This window comes from Mirounga angustirostris, unplaced genomic scaffold (assembly GCF_029215605.1).
Source record: "Mirounga angustirostris isolate CCGP_5_RB_7025 unplaced genomic scaffold, mMirAng1.0.hap1 SCAF_2, whole genome shotgun sequence".
NCBI lineage: Eukaryota > Metazoa > Chordata > Mammalia > Carnivora > Phocidae > Mirounga > Mirounga angustirostris.
The window spans coordinates 101951243-101964566 of record NW_026991710.1 but is presented as its reverse complement, the minus strand read 5'-3'; the positions used below and the strand labels follow the sequence as shown (position 1 = coordinate 101964566).

General features: G+C 35.2%; 1 protein-coding gene across 1 annotated transcript in view; it reads right to left on the bottom strand.

Moving 5' to 3' along the window:
• Positions 1 to 11653, bottom strand: part of ADAD1 (adenosine deaminase domain containing 1) — a 50779-nt gene extending 39126 nt beyond the window's left edge. Inside the window, exons 1-5 of the mRNA XM_064583140.1 lie at positions 11368 to 11653; positions 10853 to 11032; positions 9897 to 10085; positions 7354 to 7521; positions 1350 to 1418 (exon numbers count right to left, since the gene is read on the bottom strand). Coding sequence (XP_064439210.1) covers positions 1350 to 1418; positions 7354 to 7521; positions 9897 to 10085; positions 10853 to 11024 — 598 coding nt within the window. The 5' untranslated portion in view covers positions 11025 to 11032; positions 11368 to 11653. The remainder of the gene's footprint in view (positions 1 to 1349; positions 1419 to 7353; positions 7522 to 9896; positions 10086 to 10852; positions 11033 to 11367) is intronic.
• Positions 11654 to 13324: the final 1671 nt, after the last annotated feature.

Genomic DNA, 13324 nt, shown 5'->3' with positions numbered 1-13324 from the left:
ATTATGGGTCTCAAATCTTTTTTCTTCAAAGGCAACAACATCCAACTCCTGTGTTTACCCATAAGCTTGAAGGATGAGGTTTGCTCTCCGTTTTCTGACAACTTGACTCCTGTCTGAGCCTACTAAACTTGACTCTAATCATGTATTTCTTTAAACATACTGTTAACCACATCTTCTTTCTTCTTCACAGACTGATGTGTTTTCTCAGATATCAGAAATTTCCCATATTGTTGGTCATTGACCAAGATTCTGTCCTACTATTCATTGAAATTGCCCACAGAGGCTGAAAAGACAGACTAGAGCCCTCTCCCATATTCAGGGATGATTATTGCTGGATTCATCCCTCACTTCCCTTCTTTTCATCAATTCTTATGACTGTTAGATCAAATTACTATATTAAACTTTGGTAAATTTTGCCATTTGAATAGGCCTATTTTCCCTGGTTTGGGCCTTTTACTCCAAACAAGGTCACAAATGTGCACAGTTTTTCTCTGTTTTAGAAAGATAATGTAAATTAAAAAAAAAAAAAAATGGACAAACCAAGTCTGAATAGGCAAAGTTGGTTTTTAAACCCTAATCTCCAGACCTAGAAGAGAAAGAAAAGCTCATTTTCCTTTTATTTCTGTAAGTATTCTAAACTTTGAAGTCTGAAGTGTTAACTACTATGTAAGCCACATAGAAATAAGTTCCTGACTTTCAGAGGCTTCATAATCCGATAGGAAAAGTATACAAATACCACCACACAATGTCGAATATGACAAAGTGTTATAATAAAAGGTTACTATTTAGGAAGCATCTACTGGCACTGATTTAAGTATTTTACATGTATGAATTCATTTAATCCTCATAATTATGCTATGAAATAATTATTGTTATGGCCATTTTATAGATGAAAATTTAAGGTACATGCAGAAGTAGCTGATTGTAGACCATACAATTAGTAACTGCAATTGTAGTTGTAGTTTTCTTGAGCTTGAGTGACAAATAACTGCCATTAAAAGTAAATAGATTTAAAATAAATGTCCCAACCATTAAGCACCAGAAAGCCATCGGTTTTCATTAATGACAAGCCTACCAAAGCAAAGCATTCTCAAAAGAGCAGCTATATGAAACTGATGAACCACCTCCTTTCTAGAAAAAAAGCCATTTCTTCAATCTTTCCTCTCCCTTCCTTATTTCTCTTTTTTAGCACAGTACAGAAGGAAATTCTCCTCCTTGTAGAAGTGTGACAGGTTTGAATAAAATACTAATGTAGATATTCATACCTAAGCATATTTTAATTATATGTGAATTATAATTTTTTATTGGGTTACTCTTCTAAAAAAGAACATCATAAAGGACTTTCCTACCATAATGTACTTTTGAGACATATACTGGTTCAGGTGAAACAACAGGTTCTGCAGGGATAGGAGGAGGACCTGTAAAAAAACAAAACAAAACAAAAGCAACATAAATAAACATGAAACTTCAATGTTCAAAGAACAAGTATTTTACTATTCTATAATCAATAGCAATCTTAGAATGATTATTTTTTCTGTATAGTTCTGCCAACTCCAGGCCATCAAAAATCCATTAGCTCAGCCTTGATAAATGTCTTTTCTATACTGAAATTATACACAGTTATGGACTTCCTGACCTTATGCTGCTATATAGTTTTTGTTGTCATAGACGCCACATTCCAAAAAGCATTTAGAATGAAACCTTGTTTTAAATGCTCATGAACAATTTTCTATTTACAGTAATAATATGCAAAATACTTAAAAATAATATGCTATCAAAATTTAATAAGTAAAAGTTATCGTTTTTTCCTAGGGGGATACTACATTCAGTTTTCAAAGTTTTTAGTCTCATTCTTTGCAATGGCTTTCCAATTTAGATCCCGGGTTAGGGTATCCAGGAAAAACAAAAAAAGAACATGACATTAAACCAAAAAAAAACAAAACAAAAAAGAACAGAAAAGTTTAAATGCAGAGTTTCCAAGAGCAAAGGTTCAACTAAATTAGTATCTTTCAAGAATCATTCATAAGAACAAAGGAAGCAAAAAATACTGCTATTCCGGACTTAATTCTGAGTAAGACAAAATACTGACTGAATATGTCAGAATTAGCAAGGAAAGACTGGCAATGTCATCTTGTGGCTCATGTTAGTTAAGCAAAGGCTAACTATAGTTAGATATATACACTCTGGACTTTAAATAAGCAGAACTTTAAAAACTCAGAGAAAGATGGATTTTTTCCATTTGCTCAAAAGAGTTGGGCTCAGGTAGAATGAAAACCAAAAATATTAAATCCTGTTCATCAAGCACAAATAGTTTCAATAAAGAAAATATGACTGCACATGCTGGCCTGCATTTTAAAGCACCATGCACAAATAGGCAAAATAATCTTGAAAAAGAACAAAGTTGAAGGACTCACACTTCCTATTTCAAAACTTAATACAAAGTGACAATAAATCAAAACAGTATGGTAATAGCATAAAAACAGATACCTAGACCAATGGGATAGAGAACCCAGAAATAAATTCTCACATATTTTCTCAAATGATTCTTGACAAGGGGGCCAGTATCATTCATTCAAAGGGTGAAAGGGCAGTCTTTTCAATAAATGATGCTGGAAAAACTAGATATCCACATGCAAAAGATTGAAGATGGACCCCTACCTAACCCCATATACAAAAATTAACTCAATATGCATCAAACACCCAAACATAACGGTGAAAACCATGAAACACTTAGAAGAAAACAGGAGAAAAGCTTGATGACGACACCGGATTTGGCAATAACTGCCTGGATAGGACACTAAAAGTACAGGCAACAAAGAAAAAATTGCAACTTCATCAATATTAAATACTTTTGTGAATCAAAAACCACTACTGAGTAAAAATGCAAATCACAAAAAGGGAGAAAATATTGGCACATCACGTATTTAATAAGGGATTGATATCCAGAATACACAGTAGCCTTTCCCTTATCTGAGGGGATTAGTTCCACCACAGATAATACCAAATCCTATATATGATGTTTTTTCCTATACATATGTCCAGCTGATAAAGTTTAATTTAGAAATTAGGCACAATAAGAGATTAACAATTATAGAACAACATGTATAATGTAATAAAAATTATATGAACATAGTCTCTCTCTCTCTCAAAATATATGATTGTACTGTACTCACCCTTCTTGTAATGATGTGAGATTTTAAAGTGTGATGAGATGAAGTGAAGTGAATGGCATAGGCACTGTGACAGTGTTAGGCTACTATTAACCTTCTGATATGTCAGAAGGAGGATCATCTGCTTCCAGACCACAGCTGACCACAGGTAACTGAAGCCGTGGAAAGTGAAGCCGTGAATAAGGAAGGAATTACTATAGAGAGGACTCCTAAAACTCAACAAAAAAAACCCCAATAACCCCTCTCAAAAATGGGGAAATGAATTATCACATTTCTCTGAAGATACACAAATGGCACATGAGAAAATGCTCACCATTACTAATCATTAGGAAAATGCAAGTCAAAGCCACAATGAGATGCCACATCATACCCAGCAGAATGGCTACTATCAAAAAAAAGGAAAAAATAACAAGTGTTGGTGAGGATGTGGAAAAACTGGAACCCTTGTGCACTGTAAGTAAGAATGTAAAATGGTGTAGCCATTATGGAAAACAATATGGCAGTTCTTAAAAAAATATTAAATATAAAATTACCAAATGATCCAGCAATTCCACTTCTGGGTATGAAACCCAAAGAATTGAAACCAGAATGTCATAGCTATCTGTACACCCACATTAATAGCGGCATTATTCACAATAGCCAAAAGTTGAAGCAATCCAAGTATCCATCAATGGATGAATGGATAAAAAAAAATGTGGTATATACATAAAATAGAATATTATTCAATCTTAAAAAGGAAGGAAATTCTGGCACATGCTGCAATGTAGATAAACTTTAAGGACATTATAAGTGAAAAAAGCCAGCCATAAAAAGACAAATACTGTATGATTCCACTTTGCAGACACTTAACAACTGAGCCACTCAGGTGCCCCTAGAACCAGATTCTTAAATCACTGTGTCAAAAAGTGTTAGATTTTCTGGGTGCCTGGCTAGCTCAGTCAGTAGAGCATGCAACTCAATCTCAGGTCATTGAGTTCATGCCCCATCCCATGTTGGGCATGGAGCTTACTTCAAATAAAAATTAAAAAAAAAAAAAGTTTTTTTTTAAAGTGTTAAGATTTTCAAAACTTAACGAAGTATCATTAATAACACTATCCTTGAAAAAATTAGAGCCAGAAGTATAATTAAAAAAATAAGATTATACTTTAAGAACATCATGTAAAAATATGAAAAGATATACATGGAAAATAATTTTGATGAGTTCAAAATTCTGAAAAAATTAAAAATAAGTTTTTTAAGTTTTATGTTATAAATCAATAGATCAGAGATATAAAGCTCACAGCAAAGAAAAGGAATACTCAGCTCTTATCTTCCATATCCCTTCACAAGAAAAATAAATCTTTAAACTCAGCTGTTTAGGACATTTTAAAGAATGTAAAGAAAAAGGTGATCTAATTGAATTATTAAATTAAATTATTACTAGGCTCTGTAAGAAAAAATACATTATTAAAAAAACCTTTAATCATAATTAAGGTACTATTGGCACTCTTTGAGAAAACAATGGTGAATATAAAAAGGGGCATCAGTGGAGATGGGGAAGTGCTACCTTAATTTTCACAGAGAAGGCAGAAGATAGATATTTAGAAACTAAAAACTGTAGCCCATCAGGCAAAACATTTGCTAGCCCTAGTTAAGCATTTTAAAGACCCTTAGGGAAAAAGTATTTATCATTAGAAGCCAATCATAAACATCCTTTTCTGACAATTAAATTAGATGCTTGGGAAATTGTGTAGACATGTTTTAATGTAATTTCAACAAAGCATTTTAGTTTCTTGAGGGTAGAGGACAGATCTTACTTGATTTTTGATTCCCAATACCTACCACAGTCCTTGGATCACAGCGCATCCTGAAAATATAGATATCCTGATTCTAGCATTCTACAGTTGGAAGGAACCTGGGAAAATATTGCTGGGGATATACCTAGGTGGGTTAATAGCTGATAAAATAATCACATATAAAGAATTTCCATTAATATACTGAAGGAATGCCTTAAGAATATTATTTGTCACCGGTTCTGCATTTCACATTAATTTGTTAAAGACTCTGGAAAAGCAAAGGCATATCTATAAAAGAAATAAGTCACTCATCACACTAAGCTCCAGGTGAGTAGGATTTGTTCACCCAGAGGATAAATGAGTGTGAGACTGAATAAATGAATGATGAACAAATATGAATATTGGTAAAGATAGCAAAATTATCAAGTGATAAAATCAAAACTCAAAATTATCAAAATTGAATTCGTATCAGAAAGATAAATTTCTAGGTTAAAATCAGTACAGACCCTCCAAATATTTAAAAGAAAAAACAAAGAAAACATTATCCACAGGACAAAAGGAAAAAAAAAACCATAACATGACACTTACCATTCATAATAAAGGCAAATGTTAAATTTTTTATTGAAGTATTTTTTATGTCAAAAAAATCTATATTTTAAATGTTATTATGTTATGTTAGTCGCCATACATCATTAGTTTTTGATGTAGTGATCCACGATTCATTGTTTACATATAACAACCAATTTTATGCACAATAGAAAATTATTAAAAGCAAAACAGGATAAAGATATTAAACAACCTCAAAAGGTAACTAAAAGTAGCACTGTGAGAATTAAAAAAAATTTCAAGACCAAAAACATATATAACATATATAAAATATGCAAGATTAAAAAGAAATAACTTTATACTGATTTTAAAAATTTCTTATACTCTCTAACAAAATGAAATCACTGCATCATTGCTTTTATAGGTCAAATAACATGTAAGAATCAACGTATTTCAATAAAATAAAGATAATGACATTTATATTGCCAGCATGTATAAGATAAAATCATACCTAGCCCTGAAAAATTAATCTGAAAAACAGTGAACAGAAAATAACATAAAAATGAACAAAATACTTTCCTAAGTACTTAATACAAAATATGACAAACTATTTGAAAACAATAAAAAAAACTACACATCAAAACTCACATGTACCAAAGTAAATCATTTTTCATTACTAAATGGTTTTAATTAAACAACAAAAATAAAAGGCCATGAAATAAGAGTTAAACTTAAAGAACAAAATGAGCTTAAGTATTACGAAAGAAAAAATGAATAGACTAAAAACAAAAAAAGCAATAGTACAATAAAAGTGATGATTTGAGTTTAAAAAGAATGAATTTATCATCGCTGCTTAAATCAAATTTGTTTTTTTAAAGTTAACTTATTTACGGATAAACCTAAATGTAATCTACCATTAAGTGACCACTGACAAAAACTGCTTATTATGCTAACACGTATATAAAATGGTAACATATTCCTCAAACTGATTAATATTTAATAAAAGTCACTTATCATTTTATTACTAATTATTCACCAAGCACTGGTTGAGAGCTTTGCATGCATTATTTATTTAATCCTAAGAACAGCCACAGGAGGTAGTTACTATCAGAGTCACCATTTTTTATTACTTATTATTTTTTTAATGTCCCCATGTTTTAAATGATGAAACAGGTTTAGAAAGCAAATAACTTGCCTATCCAGGGTCAATATTTCAACCTGAGCAATCTAATTCTGGAGTTTAATTAACCTAATTTGCTATGTTGCTTTAGGCCATTATTTTCTCAAGTAGCTTTATCATTACTGAATTTAATATAGACAGGCAAACTTAACAAAAATTGCATTTAAAAACTCTAAGCATTAAATGCACAGTATTAAGAGCATAGTAAGAATCCAATAAATTACAGAGAAAATCAAGTTTCTAGATGTGAAGCTATTGAGAATCTGATAAATTATGAGACAATTCAGTCAACATGTTTATAGCTTATGGTGCTGAAACTACAAGAGCATTTTTTTCTTTTATATAAAACTTTTTAAATTTTTTTATTCTTTTCTTTGCTATTTTTATTTTAAATTCCAGTACAATTAATATACAGTATTATATAACTTCAGGTGTACCATATAGTGTTCAACAATTCCATACATTACTCAGTACTCATCACCATAAATGTACTTTTAATCCCCTATATGAGAGCATTTTAACTAATATTAACATGTCAGCAATCAGATAGCAATGGAAGGAAATAAATTCTGCTACTTCTATCTTGCAGTTGCCACGTTAACTCTTCATTAACAAATCCTTCAGGTGATTCCTTCTGGAAAAAGATACATTTTAAAAATACTTTATAATCAAGAGTATTTACCTGCTGTTTCTAAAATTCTTGGTTCAGGTTCATCCAATTGTAGAAGCTCATCGAGAGCTAATTTCGCTGCATTGGATCTAGACTCCTTTTTATTTTGTCCCAGTCCAGTCTTATATTGAATACCATCCACCACAGCACAAAAAGCAAAATATGGTCCCATAACATTACCTTGAAAAAGAAGTCAGAAGGAATGCTGCAATAATTCACAGTATGATCTTGCAAGTGACATTTGATAGAGAAAAATATCCCAGTACAAAAATTGTGGAAAACCATCTTGGCCTATCAGTTTTGTGTTTTGTTTTTTAGAGCCAATGCAGGTTAAAAGTAACTCTGGGTGAGCCCCTGAACCAGTTCTGAGAAACCGGTCAAGCAGCCAGGTTAGCTCCAGATTCAGCATGAACAGTAGGGACAGCTTTAGAGTACAGATCATACATGGAGCAACAGTGTCTTGTATAATGAAGCCTGGCAATAGTAAGCATCCAAATACCTACTGAATGACCAATGAGAGGTAAAATGTGGAGCCTCTGGTAATAGCTCTCTCTTTTTGAAATTCAATACCAATAAAGTTGAATTTCTCCCACCTTCTGAGTGCTCTGATACTCTTATATAAGTTCCAGAATAAAAGGGATCCCTTTGCAGAAATCTTGTGAACCTATCAGGGAGTTATGGTTAGCAATTCACACCACCACAGCCTTAAGGACAAGTGGAGGGGAGGAAAACTGAAACATAATAAAGAAGATATGCTAAAGAATTAAACTCAATGTCCAGCCACCCAAAATTCCTAGAAGGATTACCTTTACATAATTACTTTTACCTAGTTTTCATTTTTGCCTAATGAAAAATGAAATGGAATCATCTAAATTTATAGGGCAAAGATTTTTCCAGTTTTACTATTTGGTAATTTAGACTTTAGAAGGCCTTTAGTTAACTTAAGATTCTACCCTGGTTATGGATGTCTAGGTACAATGTCACTCCACATAAGCCTCGTCATCATCATCATTATTTTCTCACATATTACACTAACTTCTGTGTTTTTAAAGATGTACATCGAGGTTTTACAAGCAATTCCTGACTGCATCTGAGTAAACTGCTTTCCTCTCACTATCTATGACTTCAGTTTCCCAAGTTCCTTCCTTATGATCACCTAGGTTCCAATCCAAATTTACAAAACCTGAGAATATTTTGTATTTTTAACTGATGGCCCAGATGATTCTTATGTGCGAGATATCGTCCATCAAATTTATTAAGAACTCTGTATCAGAGTGCTGAGCTTTTAAAGCTTCATCCTATCATACTTCAGATTCTCGAACTTTAGTATGTATTTAAGTCACCTATAGAGTTGTTAAAATACTGATAACTCTGGTCTCATCACTAAACCTACTGATTCAGATTATTCAACTAGTACTATGCACACAAAGTGAATACCATTACTAATCAATGGATTGTGTTTTTGAGTAGCTTTTGCTCAGATCAATAAAGATTTGCCCTTACACATTTTTTTTTTCTTTCTGTGACCAACAGTTTACATTTTTCAGAATAGTCTGAAAAGAATGGAGGGAAAACTACTGACACAAAAATTAAGTCCACAGTATTGATTATGAAGTAATCCAACCTATAGTGATTGGACCTAGAAAAACTCTACCTTATATATTAAGATTCTATCTTTATCATCTGTTTACTGTTATTTCCTCCAAAAGAACAGACTGGAAATTTGACTTCACTATGACAATCTTAGCTAAAATCTCAAAAGCTTTAAATTCTTTTACAAGGATGCCTTGAGACCCATATTGGCAAAAGTTAGCAATGGTAAAACTTAAAAACCCAAACTACTTGATAATGTCTTTGTATACACACACACACATATTTGTGCACATATATATTTAAGGACTGTGTTTCTTTGCCTCTTATACTTTTACCCTCTCCATGTCTATTAAAAGCACTTATTATCTCATCCCTCCACTTTCCTAAAGTTCTCTCTAATCACTGGTCATGAGGTAAGGAGATTAGAGGCAGCTTTTTGCATTTTATTTGATCTGTACTATTGTAGCCTTCTACAGGTTGGGGGTGGTTTAAGAGAGAATGGAAAAATAGTCACAGACAATTCTGCAGATGGAGTATCAATCATGTAAGTGCTATTTTCACCTCTGAACCTTGAATTTCAGAAGCTAAATTAGACCATAATTTTGTTAGGTATCATCATCACATTAGATAATCGTAGTCCAAATATTCAACAACTCTTCAAAAGCATGTTTAGTCTACAAGTACTTACACCTGAAAATAATCCACGAGGCTGATGGGATTTCAACTAGCCATACACAAAAAATTAAAATTTGACTGTAAAAATTTTGTACATGTAAGTTATTTGCAGAAAAATATGAATCTAAAAATTTCTGAAGTATACTCGTCGAAACATACCAGTAGTTACCTAACCCCAAATTCTGTAAATATAGAAAATAATCGAATTTAGTACTATTTATATGCTCTGCTTTTAACAGGAAAATATCTTCTAGTACTGTAATAACCAGACACAACTTTGCACTTGCCTGTTGTTACAGTTTCCTTAAGGTCAAGGTGAACCCGCTGCATTTGTGAAAACTGGTGCAAAGCTGACACAGGATTTATCTCTCCACGTTTGTATTTCATTATGAATTCCTTAGGTATTTTTTTTGGAGGAAGGACAGGATTTGAAATAGATGAAAGACCTTTGGAAAGCAATGGTTCTGGAAAATTACCTAAAAATATATGGTTATAGTTGTCAGTTCTGTAAAATTAAAAAAAAAAAAAAGCTAAAGTACTAAATTCTCCTCTAAAATGGAAGATTGTCCCTGATACGTCTAGTTATATGTGTTCTTCATTACAAGTAATTTTCTACTAAAAAATTTTGGCACACATGACGAGTGTAACCTGTTGATGCATATACCTTTTTGGAGTACTAGAACCATTTTTGCAAAGAAATGCTATCATTGTCCTAATATGAAGGGATATCAAGAATCACAGAATTTTAATGATGTCAAGGTCTTCAGAGGCTCTCAAAGCCTTTTTTTTTTTTTTTTTTAACACATTACGTCACTAAGGCCTGGACTAAAGATGCAGACCTGGGACAAAGATCAGTTTCTGTTTTCTATTCACTATTTTATCTTACTTTTCACACTGAATTCAACTGAATTTAAGTGTTTGTCCCTGCTTCATACTTATGCTAAGCGATATGTGGAGTAGAAACCAGGGTAAGTCCAGTCCCTTCCCTGAAAGGACCAACACAACCTTCACAACCAAGGCTTGAAGCGGCTGAACAGTTAGTAAAGAATGAGCAGCGAGGAAAAGGATTTCCACGGGCCTCTTACAGTGTTCAGAGTCAAATCGGAATTCCAAACGAGACACAGCCACTCGTAAATGTATATATATCTAGGCAACATTTAAACTGGAGGCTCAACAGTACTTGTTGGCCATCCTTGAATCTTCAAGAACGAAGGCATTATCGCAAATGAAAAAGAAGTCATACCCGTCACTTGCGTCACCTTGGAAGCCATATTCGACAGGCTGTAACTTTCTGAAGAGTATCTTGCGGGTGCAGTTACCGTCTGGGTTGATGGCTGAACTGGCAAGTTCTTTTTCAGCATTTGAGCAAAGCTAGGGACCCGGGAACTCTGAAACCAGGCATTGTTGCCAGACATTTTCTCACCTACAAATCGTAAGAAAATTGGCAGAAAACAAAAAAGTACTAGATAAAAATACTTACTCCGAAATTAAAAATATACAAATTTCCATAAATGGCTTAAACACACTCCCGCGACATACAGCTAAATCTCTTAACTGATGTCTGACTTTGCGACTAGAGTTTTAACAGGCTCGTCCCTCCTCTATCCCTTCCAAAGCACTGCTACAGAAGGGTAAAGGGTCAGAGCGGTTCACGCGGAAAGCTCCTACAACTACTCCGGGGTCAAGGAAAAAGAGAAAAAGAAAACCTAAAAACACGAGACCCTCAGCGGCCCGGTTCCCAGCCCAACTCCCACCCACCGAAACTGTCCTTCCTGCCCCGCAGGCCGGAGACCGAGCCCCAGCCTCGGGGCTCCCCGGCCCCAGCCGCCGACGCCGTTGCTTCCTCCTCCCGGCCTCAACCTCTGGCTGCGGGGGCTCCGCGCGAGAGCCGCGCGCCCAGGGCGGCGTCTTTCAAAAGCCGCCTCGTGGCGTCCCCGCAGTCCCCGAACTAACACCCCCACGCCAAGCCTCATCCAATCACCAACCGTCTCCGCAGCCGGGGTTTGGGGCCTGCGCTCACGCCAGCGCCGCGCAGCGCCCCCGGGGCTATGTGGGCCAGGCGGGCTCCGCAGGCGCGCTCTGCGGCCTGCGTCAACAAGCGGCGAGACGTCGGACGCCGCGCGCGCGCGCGTTCGAGGCCCCGTGACGCCGGCCTTGCCCTCTGAGCGCGGATGCTCGGGCCTGCTGCGGCCGTCGCTGTCGCAGAAGTCGGGTTAAAGTTGCGCAGGGTGGCCTGTTCGCTGTCGTACCGAGTGCCGTCCACATCCCCCTAACCGCCGTCCTCCACAAAGCACCGTGTTGGGACCTCCTTATGCAGGATGCTTGGAGGCTGTGCTCCGGGAGCCAGTGTGCGGGTGGTTTCAAGGAAACCTTTGGCTCAAACCTGGTTAGACTCTGAGAAGGCCCCTGTGGACAAGGTTTGGCCTCAACCGTGTCTTTAATGTTTACAGAAAAAACCCACCTTGGACTCCTGCATAAGTTTCACTGGTGGAGCCAAACAATGAACAATCATGAAAGCAGGTGGGGCCGTTGAGAGCTAATGATGACAAACCCATTGTGGGTGTTTTCGGTTCTTGGCACTCGTGAAAGTTGGAGACCCTAATGGAGGTGTTGGCTGACAGACGGTTAAATGTATATGTATTTTCTTATGAAGGCAATTGGTTTTCTTATTTATACACATTATGATGTAGACAAGATTTCGATATGTGCTAGGTCAGTCTTGGCCCTAGCCCCAATCCAAGGGAGCTGATTTTATTGAAGAAAATAACCTCAGTCATTGTTGATGTGTAATCACTTTGTAGAGACTCAAGCCCTCCCCTTCTCCTCAAGGAGAATATTAAAGCAAGACCACACTACATCTATGACTAATTAATTATGTTCTGGCTAATACCTGGTTCAGTTTCTCTTTAGTAAATTGCTGATCAAGTTTGGCTTGTAACCCGGAAGGAACTCAAGGAATTGAGTGATAGCATTATAACAATATATAAATGCCCCCCTACTTTTTTATGCAGGTAAGATTTCCCAAGGGTTAAATTGTTTTAAAGGAAAAAGGGAAAGGGAAAGAAAACAATAGAGTTGATAGTATTCTACCTCATTACAGCAAGAAGTAATATCCACCCACAAACACATGGGCTAATTGGAAGAAAAAAATAGCTTCGTTCCTCTCATTAAGCAATGCATTTTCAATAAACACTTGTTTTTCTTTAGTGATTATTGAAGCGTATTGACATGTTCCTTTGATCAAATGCCCGTTAATAATTGTAATGAAACCCAAAGCAGAATTTTTTTTTCCTTAACATCTGGAGACTTTTGCTTACAGGAAATTAAAAAATTCAAATGCTGTTGCCAAGAAGTATGATAGGGATGATGAATAAAACCTCTGCGTACGAAAATATACAGTTACGTTAGGATCAAGTTTGAGGAGGGATCTGGAATGAAAATAGAAGCCCAAGAAGTAAAAGGAATAGGTAAAAATTACTCTTAAAGATAAAGTGGGTATATACACAGTGTTTTATTTTGAAATAATTTTAGATTTACAGAATTGTAAAGATAACACAAAGAGTTCGCCTACCCTTCCATCCAGTTTTCCCTAATGTTAATATCATACATAACCACTGCACAATTATCCAAACTAAGAAATTGGCATTAGTAGATTACTAACTATACTATACACTTCATTTGGATTTCACCAGTTTTTCATTTAATGTCCATTTTC